This window comes from Cyrtonyx montezumae, unplaced genomic scaffold (assembly GCF_038088225.1).
Source record: "Cyrtonyx montezumae isolate F1298 unplaced genomic scaffold, pur_monq_1.0 scaffold_8, whole genome shotgun sequence".
Taxonomy (NCBI): Eukaryota; Metazoa; Chordata; class Aves; order Galliformes; family Odontophoridae; genus Cyrtonyx; species Cyrtonyx montezumae.
In genome coordinates, this window is record NW_027072089.1 from 110,409,790 (window position 1) to 110,428,146 (window position 18,357).

Sequence of the window (18,357 nt, forward strand, 5' to 3'; positions counted from 1 at the left end):
CAACCCCTTCAGCAATATCACAGAAACAAAATAAAAACTGTCCTGGACTGAAATCTATGGTGTCAATGGGAATTAGATGCTGCTGCTTCTGAGATGATTTTGTTGTTTATCTGACTGTCTTTAAGACTTTTCTATTTGCAGCCAAATAAAAGATTTTTTTTTCAGACCTCTACCTGAGCACATGTGAATTTGTACTCTCCTGTGTACTCCCTGCTGAGCTGAAGCTGTTTGCAGGGAAGACAAGCTGACTTGGCTGCAATTTTTGTTCAAGTACACATGTATAATATTTGTGATGCCTCTAAAAAATCCCTCCCTTTTGTTTCCCAGAAGCAGTGTTTGTCTGCAGTGATTAATGCAAGGGGGGAATTTAACCCAGAGATTCCTATCTCCCAGCAGAGCTCCTGACTTGCAAGTAATCAACTGCCTTTGCTCTAGTACCAAATGCTGCTGGGGGGTTTGCCCATACTATGATGGCAAACAGGAACAATATAATGGTAAAAACACATTATTCAGCTATATTTGCCCTGTCACAAATACCTAGGAGGAACATGGGTCAGTGGGCATGGTGAGGATGGGTTGATGGTTGGACTGATGATCTTAAAGGTCTTTTCCAGCCTTAATGATTCTATGATTCAATGATTCTATGTTGAGCATCCCCAAACTCCACACAACTGCCCTCAGGCACAAGGCTGACCTTGTCACTGACACTGGTGGGTAAAAAACATGCCAAAGTCTGCTGGATCCAAATCATGTTGAGATGCAAGATGACTTTGCAACACAGGCTGAAACCCACATAGTTACAGAAATACCTCTGTGTTTTCATAAACAGGGCTTCAGAGATTTATTCTTCTTCCTGAGTTATGGTATGTCTACCCCGGCTTATGCAAAGTTGTCCCGCCAGACAGACGCCAGCTCCAAATCTAAATCCATGTGACTGTGTTTTGCACTTAGGACAAACCCAGGTTAACAAATCAGGCTGAATCCTAAATCTTTTTTTCTGTTCGTTTGCCTTGAGTGCCTTGAAATTTGGAAAAGAGTCTGAATGAGAAAGAAGAGATGCTCAAAATGGGATAACCTAGTGCCCTCACACCCCATACTCCCACGCTCCTTTTTAATTTCTACATTGGTTTGGAAGGGCTGGAGGGAGATCTCAGTAGGTATACGATCCATCAGTTTCACTAGAATATTGGACTTAAGATTCTTCATGACCAAAGAAAAAGAGCTAAAGAGTTTCTTTTTGTTCATGAAGAGCAGCCTATGACAAGATTCAGAGGAACACTATGATACGTAAGCTTTGTCCCTATAACTGAAATGAATTATATAATACATGGCATTATTCACCTAAAAACTCAGAAAATGACTTTGAATGTCCACAAAATAGCATTCTCCTTCAGAAAAATCCCAGATTTCCCAACATGCAATCAAGAATTTTGCTCCAAGTCCCATAAAGCCATTCTTTCTCTTTTATATAATTTCTTAACTTTTTTTTTCTAATTAATATGAGTTTATGCTAAAGATAGACTTGCATTTATCTGTCCTTTAAATTCAAATATTCTACTCTCAGTATTCTATCCACATTTTTTGCTCAGCAACCAGGTTTTAATATATTCTTTTGGAAAATTGATTATATTTGTACAGTGAATGTGTTTGTTCTTTAAGTATATATAACATTTTTGCCTGCCCTTTCTTTCTGGACAACATATATTTTTTTAATGTTCCTTTCTTAAGATTTTTGTGTCCTTTTACTGAGAGAAACCAATAACTTTCTGTTGTCAAGCTTTTAAATGCATTCATATTTAATCATGTGATTTTCCAGTTAAAACTATGACTCTCTTGAAACAGAAAGGAATAGAGGCTGTACAACAGCGAGATTGTGCAAACACAAAGTTAACTGGGCACACTTCCAATTATAAATCAAAGCCAAAACAAGGGGAATTTTGAAGAGGAAAGAATGCATGGGTCAAAGTGGAAAAAAGTCTCAGCCATGAGAAAATATTTTCTTGTTAAACTAAAATAGATTTGATATTAAAATGATAATGAGGGCAAAACCCAGAAAAAATGAAAGATGTTTTAATCAAGTAAGACAGCACAGAATATTTCCTCTATTTTCCTCAGTGTGAATCAGTGAAATAAGTATTGACTTTTCTGTAGACTGGGTCGAGGAGGAGGAATGAGAAGAGGGATGCTATTATTTGCATTGCTCACTAATATTAAATTATTGATTTACCATCTGCAGCAGAAGCACTGCAGAGGAGAGCAATGTCTGCATGGAAGCACATTCACAAAACAAGAAGTAGAGCTTTTTTTGCTAAACCACAAAATCAGTGAAATAATTTTCATTACTGCTTCTCCTTTTTTGACAGGCCAGAGATGAATATCAGTACATTTTCTTTCTGCTAATGAGTTAAAATGCTCTGACAGTGACCCCGATCAGCATTCTCAAGGAGAATGAAGCAAACTGAGGTTTCAAAGCTGAGATGCAGTACTTTCTTGTGGTGTTACTGCCCTCTGTATCCATTCTGATAACCATCAAACCACAGTCTGATGACATTAGATACAGTAACTGGCTGGCATGCTCTGGAAGAGTATTATCCTCTAGCAAAACGTTTCAGACTAAGCTGCCAGGAAGTCCACTTCCAAAACTGAGTCACTTCCCTACTCCTCGTGGGAAAAAGTGAAAAATCTGATTTTGCTTGCAGCCGACAGCAGTAAGATGCTATGTCTAAACATCCCCCCAGCTTTGTCCAGCTACATGCTTACTTTTTGACAAGCAAGCACAAGCTTAGGTCCCATGGCTCAGTGGGACTCTAAGAGCTTTTCCTTAGTATGTGGTGCTGGAACAAAAGCTGGGAGACAAAACCCCTCTGCACTCTGCTGTGCAATCAGGTTCTTCAAAGCAGAAAGGGTACAAAATGTTGCTGATGAAGTGCTAGTGGCTTCTGATAGCAGCTGCTTTTTGAAAAGGGACCTTTATGTCGTTTAGAAATGGATACACTTCAAGTTAATGACAATCAATATGAAGTATCCTTTCTTTCTGAACAATAAAAACGAACACTGAATGTGGGGAAAAAGAACTAATATACCAATCAAGTAGTCAAGCAAGCAGCAAAACCATTACTTGGATTAAGTAGCTATGTGAAAGCACATTAGAAATGCAGTCAGCAGAACTTCAGAAAGAAAAAAAACATATTTTTCAACAGTTTTCTCAGAGCTAGTGCAGGCGGTGCCTGAAAATCCACAGGAAAAAAACAAATAAATCAAGGCATCAAAACATAACTTTTCAGCCGTGAATAACAGGAAGACGTGCTTACCTTAAAATTGTGTGCTTTTTCATAGTTGAAATGGTTGTCGTTTTGAGTTAAGGCTGCTCTTCTGACCAAGGAGGTGATCTGTGAATAGGCAAAGAGTTTCAGAGGTTGCCACAGGAGAGCCCCCTTCACTCCCACCTTCACCCCCAGGGCCACGGCCAGGAGCTCTTGGCGCTTCCTTCCCCTCTTCGATTTGTGGACGACAGCACAGCTTTTCTCATTTTCCAGCCACAGATCCTCTGAGAACATCACGCTTGGGTCCCAGATCTTTTCCCTGTCTTCCCTGGCACCCGGCAGGCTCGCTGCTGTCAGCACGGCACAGTTTGTCCAACTGCTTCTGATGTTAGACAGCAGATTTGAAGCAGCTGCAGCCCATTCTGCTGAGACCTCTGGCATGTGACTCGAATGGGCTGGCTTGTGGGACGGAAGGAGCTTCTGCATCTGAATAAGTAACGGCCTGTGCCGTGCTATTTCTGAAGGCAGATGTGTGCCTGGAACAATAGCCTGATTTCATACAGTGAGCCTCCCCCCCTGCACTCAGGGCAGTGGGATCCAGCGAGGTGCTGCCAAAATCCCGGCTGGGGGCACAGCTTTACGGCTCCGTGGCCAAGAGCCTCTCAAGGGGAAGAATGCTGATGCTCTGCAGCCTGCTAGAAATGAACAAACAAACAGAAAGCCCCGGAGAAGCCCAAACGACTGAATGTGATGCTGCATCCAATTACACTCTAAGACTTATAAGCCAGCAGCCCGCATGCCAGCAGATTAAGCCCTTAAAACCATGACGATTGTTTAATCTTACGGGGCTAAAAATCTCTCTTTTCTTTCATATCCTGTACAAGGGGAAAATCCAAAAGCATTCCAAGCACTTTGATGCTGTTTTAAATCAGAACATTTTGTCAGAGAGCTCTTAGTAGCATAGAGTGAGCTCACTGTCAAAGTTAGCAATTCAGCATGGGGAGATGCAAGCTAGGAAGCCCCGCAATCCTCTGCAGTGTTTGAGTGCAGGGGACTTCAGGCAGCTGTAGAAAGCCCATGGATGCAGCTCTGTTTGCAAAGCAGCATCTGCAAGGCAGAAAGAGCACTGTCCTTCACCCTGTTTGCACACATATATAGACTTGGGGAGGAAAAGTGACTTTACAGACCAGCGATGGAAGAGGCACAGAGCCCAGCCAGCATGCACTACAGTCTGCAGTGCTACTTTGGGCACTTGATTCAAGTCTTTAAAGCCAGACAGGGCCTCATCACAGGACACAGTACATGTGTGACACCAAGCACCAAGTGACACCTGGGCAAACCAGCACTCCTGGGAAAACAGGCTCTCTGAACTAGAGACACTAAAGACTACATGAGCCTGTTACAGCCTGCTTCGTTTCAATCTACCCAAAAAACATGTGAAATTACTTAATTTGCTCACGTTAACTTGTGAAGTTGAGCTTGCCTTTTTCTAATTTTTTTTTTCAGTCTGCTCTTACCTCAAACTGAAAATGCAGAAGGTTCACCTGATTCACTTACTGAAACCTCTGCACTACAGATTGCCTGCCCTTAGTAGAAATTATGCTCTCTTGATTTGAAAGCCTGTGGGGACAGATGGCTGGCTGTTGGTAACATCAGGCCATGCAATTCCATTTAGAGCCCTACTTAGGTTTTTCAAGAAATTCTGCAACCTGAAAACTCAGATTTTCAGTTACCAAATGATGCTCCTATTTCTACATACAACATAATTATTTTCTAGGTAACTTGTAGAATCCCTTCTTATAAGCTTCTCCTCTCCAGGTAGAATTTTGCTACCAGAGCAGTCACTGCCTGGCCAGCCTTTCCCTTGCTAGTGCACTGCTATTTGACCACCAGTGACAAGTGGCAGTGATGTATATATTAATACTGCTCTGCCCGGAGGAAATCCCTGCTGCTTTCCCATATGTCCTCCCACTAAGTCCTGATTTCTGCCAGCTCAGGACTTTTAGCTGCTTTCTAGCAGATGAAGGCAGACCACTCTTCCCCAGATGTAGGCAGACTACTTTTCCCCAGATGTCTCTCACTGTACTTCAAGAGATGAGGAGCCCTGTTTTGAGAACATCCTTGACTCCCCACAGCAGTGATGGCTTCAGTTTGGCCATCAAGAAACTTCAGAGCAGTTTGAAGTTCTCATTGTGCCCCCATTTCTGTTCTCAGTATCATTTTAAATTTATTTGCATTTATCTGCAGCCAAGAAAATCTAACTAGCTCTGTGTTTTCAGACACCTCTGGAGCTACAGGATCTAACTCCACATACATAAGTGACTTTCATTATGACTTTCAGAATAACAGATCCAAAGTCACAGAGAGGTTTGTTGCCTAATAATGCTATAATATTAGTATTTATGTTGCTGGACTGATAAAAATCCCATTATGTAACCAATATTTTTTACATAACATGGCAGATTTTATTTGATACTCAAGCTACAGGCTTACGATGATACATCTTATTTATTATGCTATTTTTGGAATGTCAGTGTGTCATCCTGGGGTCAGACACACAGTACTGTATTTAGTGGAAACTCTGACTGTTTGCATAGAAGCATTAAACGTAATTGACTTGGAGGCGGAAAACAGTCAACTACTTCATATGACTAAGGCAGATGAGTATTTATTGTTTATTGTATATGAATTTTTATTTATCCATTAGTTTGCCTTATCTGCCTTGCTTGGGCCCTGTTTAGATGGTTGTTTAACGGGATCCCTTGCAAACACTGGATGTGTACAGAAGGCCAACTGTGAGAGCATCCTCTTAAGCATGCTCTTAATCATACAAAGCCCCACCAGGTTTGATGTCTAAAATGATGCTGTGAAATGGAGATGAGCTGGACTGCAATACAACCATTTCCTTTCCTAAGCCAGGATCAAACAGCAGCAATGTCAAATTCCCAGCAGCAAACAGTTTTAATGCACTGATACCTCAGGCCAGCCCCAGTACTGAAACACTTTCTTTTATCTATTTTCTTTTTCTTAGTATAAAATCTACTGCACAGGACACAGTGTCAGCTCATTTAAAGAGTATCTCTTGATCAAGTTAACAAGTCAGCCTGCAGCAAAGAAACAGGGCACCAGTGGCTAAAAATATTATTGCTGGTTGTGACCAAATGTCTGAACTAGTAAAGACTGAAAGGCAAATACAGGCTGTCTTGCATTTTCAGACCAAAGGATTTCTGTGTAACATATGATTTCATTTTATTAGTCTTTCTGCAAAATACAAATTCTATATAGAAAATTGAGCACTCACAGCAAAATGAATGTCAGTGGACCAGAATAACAAAATTACGAATGAGAGGAGAGTGCAACTCAGCTGCTGTGACATTTCCAGCACGCCTCTGTATAATGAGTTGAACTGCACAATTGTCTCTTTCCTAAGACACTGTCATCTTGTTAGCTAACAAAGCCCTTGGGGGCAAGAAGGAACACATTTTAGTATGAAAAGCTTTCATTTGTGTACACGTTGCATGATTTCAGTTTTAAGTGTGTGGGCAGCACTGAGGACTGGCTGAAAGAAAGATGCATCTCGCACTGTGCATGCGTGGGGTGGCCTACTCTTTGGTGGCCTTTCCACTACGTGGTGGAGAGCCACTGCTCACCTCCTCCATCCCCCAGCTGCTGTCACCCATGTGTGTAGCTGGTGGGGGTGGGACTATGACACAACTATGATGGGCAGAGGAGTTACACAGTGTGTTTTCTGGATAAGACCACCACAAAAGGAAACCTGCTCCATGATGGGGAATTACGACAAACCTGTGGCTGATCCTTAAGAACATTTAACACCACATATAAACACAGCCATAGGTCAAAGAGAGGCCTGTTTCCTCACAGGCACAGCACACTGAATCATCTGCCAGACAGACTGTGTTTGCTCAATTGCAAGCACAATGTGGAGATGACACATGGTGGAAGAATCTTGCAGCATTTGACTTTCCTGGTTTTCTCCCACCAAGTTCTTCTCAGAGTACACTCAAGAGACAACTCCAGAGGAGCCAGTGAGTAATGCCACGGGCTAAGTGTGCTCTTAGCATAACACGTGGCATTAGAGGGACTCGGCCATGGGGGCCAGTCAGCAAAAGGTCTTCATAGGAGGCCTTCATAGAGGCATTGCAGCCAGCCTATGCCTCCTTCTGCCACAGCACTAGGGATGACACCACAAGACTTCCGTGCTGTTGGAACAAAGGGGAGGAAACAAGCTTCATGAAGAAGGTGTATTAAACACAAAGCAGAGAACAACACCTGCAGAGCAGCAGTTGTGAATCTAATCTTACAAAACACACTTCGCTAAGAAATTCCCCATTTCATGAGAAGCCTCTTGATGCCTACTAGGTGAACACAGAGGTGTGCAGAACCATAAAGCTCCGCAATACATACCTCAGAGTTAAGGAAGGAGCCAGACCACACAGAAATGTGTCTGATGCTGCTCTCACATTTGCTTTTGAGGGAAACACAGTCCATATGGTCTCAAGAAATAAGCATACAGAAAGCAATTATCATTAATTTTCTGCTACCCTCTGCTAAACCTCTGCTGCAGCTGCAACCAGTGACAGCTTTTACTAAACATAGGTCTGTCTGAAGTCCTCGAGGATGTAGTTTTATTCACTAAAAACTCAAGACTCTTGTTTTCAGCACACAACTTCCTTTCAGGTGAGCTGGAGCTCAGTAAGCATCTTCAAGTTTGTGGCCATTAAAAAAGTGACTTTTTTTTTTTAAGGATGAAGATATATCTATCATTTTGCTTCTTGTTCCTCAGTGTTACAATTGTTTGTTTGTTTGTTTTTTTAACAACCAGTTCCTCTGCAAATTATGAGTTTTAAGAACTGTCGACAATACACTGTAAGTGTTTATGGCAGCAAATTATTTACATTAGCCAACTATTCTGGAGAGCCTGGATGCACTTCCATCACCAACAAATTCTACCACACCAGCTTGTACAAACTAGGTTTATATATGCTCCTTATCACTGAAGAGAGAACAGAGATTTTGGAAGGTCTTTTGAGGACTGCTGCTGGCCCATGCAAATCAAAGCAGACCAAGAGTTCCTGACATCAAAGATAAGAAAAGAACAGTTCCCCACTGGTGGCAATTGTTTTGGTGAACCTAAGGTCACCATACTGGAGAGACTGTCCTCGCTGAAAACCTTTGGTTTTGAAGACAAACCAGTTCAGAGCAAAGAGAAAAGCTCATTTAGGAGGACTTGTGTAGTAAATGCTCTGAACTTCTGAACTTCTGAACTGAAGTACTTACACATCTCCCAAATTCATTTGACTGTTTATGAGCCTTACAGTGACCAACTATCATTTATATCCATATATTTCTGACAGGGTACTTGCTCCCTTCCCCTGCAGAGAAAAGACATAGTTCACCTACAGCAAATGGAATCATAATCTCTCTAAAACTTCAGATCCCCCTTTTAAATCCTTCTCAAGCAGATTTTCCTGTACACATTATGATTATTTTTCTCAAAACAATGTAGTGAACCAAAGGTGAAGTGATGTAGATTCAGCAAGGCACTAGGGAGGCTGTTACTAAAAATAATAGTGGATGAAAGCCTCTTATAGAGCATTAATATACTAAACTATTGTCTGTTTTGGAACAACAACTGGAGGTTACATTAGTAGCAAACAATTACATACTTACCTCCAATTAAAAATAAAGAGTGGACTAAACCCTTTTATATTGTCAAACAATTGCATCACAATTTGTTAAATTTTGCATTCCATGCCTGTCATTGCACTTAGTATTTCTAAAATAGTATTTATGTTTCTCATTTTTGTAAACAATTATAAATACTTGTTCTATTAGAAATCTATCAAAGGTATCAAGGAAGAAATATATCCAGAAATAAGGAAAGGAACTAGATATAGGATTAACTAATTCAGTTGTTTCCCCAAATAACCCTGTAGAGATTAACATGGTAACAGCAGGCCTGGCCTGTTTATTGCCTCAACTTCATTTCCTCCCACTCTCTCTTTTATCCTTTCCAATCCATCTCCATACTTGTCAAGGTTATTAATGACGTTTTCCTGGCCAAGTTCATGAGCCTCTCCTCTGTGCTTAGTATTCATGACCCAAGAGGTAGCAAAGGGTATGAGAGGGCACAGGGTGAAGGCTAAGCAGGGTAGAGTAGAGCAGAGACAGACACTGATGCCACTTCTGTCTCCACAGAGGAATTGAAGCACCAAGGCCCCAACAGTGGGGCTAGAGAGAGCCACTTCATTTGCAAAGAGAGCTTTCCCAAGGGAACTGCACTGGATCTATTTCTGAATTATGTACTTCTTGTTCTCTTTGTGAACACAGTGCATATGACTGACTGTTTCACACCTATAAGTAATAAAGAGCAACGATGACAAGATCTGGTCTGTAGTCAGACCAAAATGTGAACAATCTTTATCCTGATTTTTGTCAAAAATCTGCTGTAATACTGTAATCAATCAATAAAATTCTTCAGACAATAAAACTAATACCGTACATATACATATTTTAAGAAATAGACATCTAGGAATGGTCTGGATGGATGGAAGTGGATGGATGAAAGGCAGATGTCGAATTTAAAATAGTCACCTGGATTCTCTTCACAATCAAAGGAGAAAAACACAAACTTCCAAACAATGATTCATCCTCGTCTAAGACAGATCAAGTTTCTGCAGCTCTTTTATCAACGATATAAGGAAATTAGGTGACTGAAGTAGAAATAGATAGCTTACTTTAAGTCATTAAAAATTAGGTAAGATTTATTTCTCTCTTTTCTATTTTTCTATAATCTATTCAATTTTAGAATAAACTGAATAAGGTACTCTTCATTCTTTCAGCTTGAACTCTATATAAAAATAATTATAGAATGCAAACTGTACTTCATTTAGGATATTAATATTTTTCATATTTTAGAGCTGGCTACGGCTGATAACACAAAATACCCAGTTTACTGTATCATTTCTTAATCCGCTGCATTTACCTTTATAAATTTATCTGGGCTCACTGGATGAACTTTTTCAGGAAGTACCACTTTGGAGGAGTCAGTATGGAATTAATACAAATTTCTTATGCTGGCCATACAGGTAACCAGCATTTTGATATTTCACCCGCAGAGGAAATAGCCTAGCAACATAACGAACTTAATATGATATACAATGGCCTCTCTGAATTACGAGGGAAGTGACTCATGCTGTCTGAAAGATACAGGGCATTAGTCAAGAGAGTCAACAGACAGAGACTTTAAAAAATATCTTAAACATTATAGATTTTATCCAGACCCTCAGTGGTTGCTCGTTTTTCAGCATCTAACTTATACATGTACATGACACCTGTGCATTATTTTATGTTCTATGAAGTTCTTCCTTCCTGAAGTGCTATTTGCACTCTGTTTAGGAAAGCCAGCTTCCCATTCATTAGAACAATCATTGCCCTGCAAGGAGACTGCAGAGTTTGAATGAAAGCCAAGCTTGCTGAGCCACCACAATAAAGTGGAGAAATTAACACATTTACTTTCCAGTCTGGATGGAGAGGAAGGCAAAAATGTTCCCTCTGAGTAAGGCAACTTATGTGAGCAAAATACAAGACAGAGAGGGTTGGGAAAGAGGATGGAGGTGTCATGAGCATGGACATTCTGCCCTTGGGGCCCTCGGCTTGTTCCCATGCTGTTGCTGAACATAACTGCTGGTGCACTGAAGGAGCTGGTTGGGTGCCATACTAACTCACAGCTGAGAACCATACTTTGTGAGGTGGGTTAAGTCTGTTTAATGCCAGAACTTGAAATCAATGAACTTGACAGGAAATCCCATTGCTATACAGCTTTTATAGCCAACGGGAATAAGGCCATTGCACCACATACCCCACAACACACCCAAATAAAGAGACATCAAACACGTACCTGCCTACTCACTTTTAGGTTAATTCCCATTTCTGTCTCAAACTGTACTATACCTAACACGCAGTTCCTATCTCATAGCAATACAGTGACAGGCTATCTGAACCATGCTCAGTGAAACTGAACATACAAAAATAAATAGAATACTAAAGGTTCTTCCCTTTCTCACTTTGAGTTCTGATACTGATGGAAGTGAACCTCTTTCAGAGGGAGACCTTGCACCATATGCTCCAGGCTGACTCTTTAGGACCAGAGTCACAGCTTCTTCTGTTCTTATAGAGAAGCAAAACTCCAGTCCCCTGGGACTGTGACAAAACAAAGAAGAAAATAGTTTTCAGGAAAGTTTCCCAGAAACCACAGAATCAGACAGAAATGGCATTTGTGTTCTGAGCCGCTAACTGCTCAGCAGAGCCAGCTGATCTCCAGAGGGACTGCAGAGCAACGCCGAGAGCAGAATGTAAAGTATGCTTTACATTCTCAGGCAGCCTCAGAGGTTAGCAGCATCGTCACGAGCTTTGCCAGAGCTTAAGACAGCTTAAACAAGAGACTTCAGTGCACACTGAAGAAGTGATGCACGTAAGCGAAATAAAACAACTGATTTGTGAATCAGTGATTAGTGAGCCAGTGATCATCTTGTCTAATGAGCTGTCAGTCCCTGAAATGTAATTGTTCCTGGAAAGTAACAATTCAGGACTTGATCCTCAACAGCTTGCTGCTCTGTTTAGAGCTCACAGGGAGATGGAGATGATAGGCAATTTGCAGGGAGAAGCGTGCCAACAACATCATCAAGCAGCTAACAGGGTTCTTCTCTAGTTTTGGCAGTTTCTGGCTGTTGTGAAGGAACTCTACAGTTTCAGTCTCAAAATTACTAACAGCACAACCAAGTTACACTATTGCTCAGCAGTCACAACACTGACAGGTAAAAGACACAGTGCAATGAGCTAGAAATGGGCTGAAGTGTTTTTCATCATTAGAAACTCTTCTATCCTGTTTTATTGCAGCACCTTGTGACTTATTCCTGCAGTAGCACATAAACTGAGTTGGCAATGTAAAGGGAAAATAATGATTTATTCGATTTATTCCAATTATGTCTTAAAGAATGCAACCAGCAAATAAGAAGTGTGCATTTAAAGGCTGCAAGAATAGTGTAATAAGCCATTGCATTTTACAGACAAAAAAAAAAAAAAAGACATGCTCGCTTTATGAAAATGTGCTTCATGACTGTTAACTTGCTTTTCACTATCCTTCGTGGACGCCATGCAAAATAAATAAATAAATAAATAAAGTAAAAATAGGGTAATAAGGATCCACTTCTCACATGCATAAGTGGGCTTGGTGCTGGGCCAGCCATGGCTGTCCTATGGTTGGAGATCAGCTGTACACCATGAATGCTTCCATATCCCAAGATGAGTGTTTTCAGCTCACCCAGTTGTGACGTACATACTTCTGTCCCTTCAAGCTTCAAAGAATGCCATGCATGAAAGTATGGGTCAAATTTCTGACTCTCATCCCAAACAAGTGGTATGGCTGTATGATTTTGGTATTTCTCTGACTAATGGTTCTAAAATGCATCATTGCTTGGGAACAGATCGGGAATATATGCAGAGAAATGTAATGCCAGGTTAACGAGAAAACAGGAGGCTCTGCTGTCCATTGTGAATTTTTACTTATTTTCTTACAGGCATGAACTTTATCCCATATACTGCATTTGCCCTTGGTGTATGAGAAAAAATTGCAGTTTAAACTTGCATGATCTTCTGTTCTCCATATGGATGTAGCATGGATATAAAGTAGTTGAAGTATAAAGTAGGGGTAAGAATTTGTCCATTTGCTGGATGGAAAGTGGAAAGCTACCTGCAGGAATGGGCAGTTGTGTCATCTCCTTCTAGTCCACGCTGCAGAAACAGAAGTGCAGTGCATCACTGTGTCTTCTCCTGAATCAGAAATGGTGTAGCCAGCAGAGCCAGGTAGGTGATCATCCCTCTGTACTTGGCACTGTTGAGACCACACCTCAAGTACTGTGCTTAGTTTTAGGCCATTCGCTAAGAGAAAGACACTGAGGTCCTGGAGTGTTTCCAGAGAAGAGCAACAAAGATGTGGAGCACAAGTCTCATAGGGAGCAGCTGAGGGAACTGGGATTGTCTAGTCTGAAGGAGGCTCAAGAGTGATGTTACTGCTCTCTACAGCTGCCTGAAAGGAGGTTGTAGTGAGGTGGGGCTTGGCCTCTTCACCCAGGTAATGGTGATAGGATAAGAGGTAATGGTCTGAAGTTGAGCCAGGGCAGGTTCAGGCTGGATATTAGGAAAAATTTCTCAGAAGGAATTGTGATGCACTGGAACAGGCTGCCCAGGGAAATTGGTGGAGTCACCCATCCCTGGAGTTGTTCAAGAACTCTATAGATGCAGCGCTGAGAAATATAGTTAGTGGGCATGGTGGGGATGGATTTGACTCTTGAACTAGATCTTAGTAGTCTTTTCTAGCCTTAATGATTCTAAGACTCTATGAATGCACCTTCTGATCAGCTCCAAGTCCTCAATCAGCTTCTCCTTTCCCACAGAGAATCAAGGGAGCTACTGTATGCTGCAGGCTGAACATGAAAAGCATGGTTCACTGTCCTTTTTTGAGGGCACGATATAAGATACTCAAACCACTTGAGATCCTACACTTTGAACTTGTATAAAGTATCAGAATGTATTCAAGTTGTTTTATTTTCCATTTGAAAGCACTGTTTTGTGTCATGTTTGCTTCGCCTGTTGCTTGAAGCTGTTTTTGTTATGGTTTTACTCCACGGCTAAGTAGCTGTGCTGCTACCCTTGAATCACACACATTCCCATGGCCATTAAAGAAAACCCCAGACAAAGACTGACCCCGCTTCTCTATGTTGAATGAGCACATAAAAGCTGCATAATCTCAGTTATATCTTTCTGCACAGCACGGCATCAGGTGTCACCTGACCCTGATACCCTCCCAGCTCCCCACGACCTCCAGCCTGCAGCCCTCTGGTATGGAGTGGCGGCTTTTGTTGTCAGGGGCACAACACACACAGCTGCTTCCATCATTGTTCAGAGGGGGACAGATGGCTGCTCTCAGCACAAAAAAAAGATTAAAAACCAATGGAGGGAATGACAACACTGCTCAGCCCAGAATTTGCTGCATGGGGCTACCACCACTTAAACTCTAAGTGCAGTTGAGTCTGCCCACTCAAAGGAAAAGGCCAATATTTGCAGAAAAAAAATGTGTTTCTTTTGAAAAATGGTAATCTGAATAGATGCTGTCCTACCAGCAGTAGCACTTGGAAAGTATTAAAAAACTTCACATCTGTAGCTCAACTGCAATATGCAAGTTGTTTTATAGCTCATTTATTCGCACTGCTTGTGATGAGAAATTGTTGGGGAAAACAGAATAAATGAGCTTTACTGGTAGAAAAAAATACATTTTGAATGTGAAGGATTTCATCTATGTTTCATAACTCCACTAAAGTCAAAGGAACTAAATAACACAACAGTTTGGTTCTAGAAGTCTCTAGCTTTATAGTATGAATTCAGCTCCAGGTATAGGAAATTACTGACTTTCTGATCACTGGACACCAAAGGATGGCAGCCACTGCAGTGCTCTGCCACAGACTCTAGAGCCCTGAATGGGCTGTGTGCATTGATCTCACCTGGCTGAACTATTTCCTGCAGTTTACCTGGCTATTATTTCCCTGAATTTATACACTGCCTGAAGAATGTCATCTGACTACTATTTGGGTCGAGGGAATTTGGCACCTACATGTACGTTGTAGTTAGTGCCCATCTTGTTTTTCTGCAGAGTATAGGCTTTTGCTTTGCAACAGATGAGGCCTCCAGCAAAACAAAACACGAATCCCAAAACAGGACTTTCCAATGTGTGGAAAGATCCCTGAAACAAATTAGTGGTATATATAAAGTGTGATTTTTGAAATAAGCTGTCATGGGTAGACACTATGTCACTGGCAATCAGAGCTGAATTTCTGAATTCTGCTTCTTGCTATCCTGTTGGCCGCACAGACTGGGATGAAATAATTAACCTTTCCCCATCTCCGTATTTCCAGCTGTAAAACTGACAAAATTAAAGCCTGTCTATGATACTCAGGCTGATAATCCTTTAGTGTATAGGAGGAATGGCACAACAAACAGAAGTGGAGCTTTATAACAAATGGTGCAGAATTCAGTAAAACCTGTAAAATAAAACTCAAACAGGAAAACGTAATGTCCATTTTGATGCACTAAGTGGGTTATTACAGTGAAGTGGTGTTAACTGTATTGAGGAATGTCTCATTGAAGATGATTATCAAAGTGGTGACACAGCTGCTATTGCACCCTTTATGTTACCAGCTCCACACACTGCAAAAGGATCAGAAATGATTTTTCCAATCTGTTGTATTTCGCCCTTCCTCTAAAACAACAGACACGTGTGAAGATTAAACCACTCCACAAAGAACAAAAGGCTCCTTCAGGGGAGGTATTTAGCACCTTCTACAGGTGCATTACTGAGATCAAGAAAGCCCTCAGCTGCCTCTGTCACCAAACTATTTCTTTTTTCCTTGAGGGACAGCACGGAATGCCCAAGCTGGGGCTGGGGCCTGGCACCTGGTGGTGCCCCACAGCCTCCCATCCCAGCTTCTGAGCCAGGAGGGTGTTTTTACTGATGAAGCACAGCTCAGGTTCCATGGGAGACATCACCATCTCTTCGTGGTTTTGCCCAAAGAGCCAAGTTAAGCTTTTTCTTCTTGCATATGACCACGGAGAATAAGGTTCAAATTATTTTCTCCAGCACAACTGTACAAACCAGCTCCATCTGCGAGGCTTCTGGAATAAACCCATGGCTTTCAGCAGATTTGCACAGCTGCACCCAGCGGATGGGAGTGCAGAAAACTATTATGCTGATGAGACAAGAGATGTAATAGCTCCCATCAACCCTGCTCCGAGTCTCACTATCTCAGCAGTGCTGACGGTAACAGCAGCACGCACTGGAGGGGCCCAACCCAATGCTGTGCTGGGTGTCTTTCACTGCCTCTAATTCAATGAGAGCTGGGGCTTTCAGCACGCCATGAAGCTGGGCCAGGGCCTGGGAGGGAACAGAGGGAGGATCCATTTGCCTCATCAAGTGTCATCAGCTATTAGTCAGCATGTTTGAGCTTGGGCAGGGGGGGAATTTTCAGGGAAACTGTTCTTTACAGAATATGTGACTCATCAGACTGGGAACTTTGCACAGGGAAGTTCTGACCAAGACCCAGATTCTATGTATTCTTTTTTTCTGAGCTGGCAAAGTGTTTGAAATACCTTAACAAGGAATTTTCTGTTTCCAGTTGGAACCATTTTGTTCAAAACAGTTTATAAAACATTAAAAATAGTTGGAACGGTTTTAGGAAATCTATCTCAGATCTGCTCCTGCCTTTTATCCTGCTTCCTCAGGGCTAGTTCATAAAAAGTTGAGACTTACTTTTATCGCAATTCAGAACAAAGGAAAAAAAAGATGTGTAGAAATCCCCCACTACTACTATAACCCTTCATGACAGCGTTTTGATAAAATGTGAGTTTCAAAGGTGATGCCCCACCAAGGCAGGGCTGTATTCCCCTGTACGAGCTCACAGCAGAGACACGAGGGCTTTGCATTCTTTTCCTTCTGTTTATCAGCTGGACTCCAGAGCGCTGTTAATCTGGAGTGACAGCCCCAGCACCACCACGAATGGCTTTTCTGCTTCTAAAGCAAAAGACTCGTCTCTAAATATTTCATCATTTTAAGGAGAAAAGAACACAACTCTCATAGTTGAAATGGAAAATAACAGAAGATTGGTGTCTTCAGCAGGCTGGTCTGAACAATGACTGGTTTCTACTTTACTTTTTGCTCAATATTTCAGATGAAAGACAGAGTTAACCAAAACAGCACAAAAAAGAGCCATGCCATGGCCTTGCACAGGCCCACTCAAGAAGATCACCCCTGAAGGAATGCCTTGGAGAGACTCAGCTGTTGAAAGCATCACACTTCAGCCCTGGTGGAGTGGAGATGTCCTTAATATAGACAGCATTAATGAAGGATTTAGTTAGCAAGGAGTGGACAATGCCATGTTTTAAACCCCGTGTTTAAACAAATTACTTTCCAGAGCATAAAACAAAAACTAACATCAGGCTTCACTGCACTGAAAGAAAATCATAGCTCCACACACATGACTTTGGGTAGTACATCTAATTTGCTTTAAGACGTCGAACAAGTTGGCTTATGATTGCTGTATTACACAGAGATTTCATTAAACAAACTGCCACCTTCTATCAGCATCATCATGATTACCTCCTGCCCTTATTTTATTTTAATTTATAGCATTTCTTTGCAACTTGCCAACATGGGCTCTTAGTAATTTAACATAATTACAAGACTGGCATAGGGAGAAAGCCAATTGCTTTTGTTTTGCCTGTGCTCCACATTTCGTTCACACACCACTTTCACAGCCTTCCCTTCTGTATAGTGAAGTGATAGTATTCTGCAGGGCAACAGATTGGGATGCTTTTGTGATGTCTAGGATGAGCCCTTCCCACCTTTTTGCTTCCTTACTAGTCCTCTTAATTAACTTCAGCAGTGGTAAAACGCTGCAAAGAGGAAGGTTATCTTCACAGAGAAATTATACACCACACAGACCTTCACTGGTCAGAATGCAACATCTTATATTTGTTTGAGATAAAATGTGCCTTTCAGCACATGTGCCATATACTCCTCAAAGCATGATCCACTGAGGAGTGGCTATGGCTCTACCACCAGTTTCTAGTTTGCTCTTAAGGAGCAGTTGTATGTGCAGCTAAATAGCAGTAATGGGACAGATTGTGAGGGCAATGTCTGCTTCTAAGGGAAACCACTGCAGTCACTAGGTAGATGTAGGTTAAAAATAATAATAAAATACACCCTTTACTAGATACAACTGCACGTAAATGTCAAAGAGCAGCATCATCCCCAGTTTCAGTAACAAACACAAGACTGGTCTAGATAAAATCCCCTGTAGACCTCCAGGTTGCTCCAGGTCACCTAGCTTCAGTTCCAGCTGATCTAAAGTTGATGGGAATCAGGGCTTTGGTGAAGGCAGCAGAGTCATCTTCTGAGTTGATTGGCAGGGTTAAGTGGTGACTATGATATTGATTTGCACCTTGCTGCTGTTACTCACGTGAA

At 41.6% G+C, this 18,357-nt stretch overlaps 1 protein-coding gene across 1 annotated transcript in view; it reads right to left on the minus strand.

Moving 5' to 3' along the window:
- CHN2 (chimerin 2) overlaps window positions 1-18,357 on the minus strand; it is a 156,951-nt gene that overhangs the window by 20,214 nt on the left and 118,380 nt on the right. Inside the window, exon 7 of the mRNA XM_065752490.1 lies at window positions 3,312-3,389. Coding sequence (XP_065608562.1) covers window positions 3,312-3,389 — 78 coding nt within the window. The remainder of the gene's footprint in view (window positions 1-3,311; window positions 3,390-18,357) is intronic.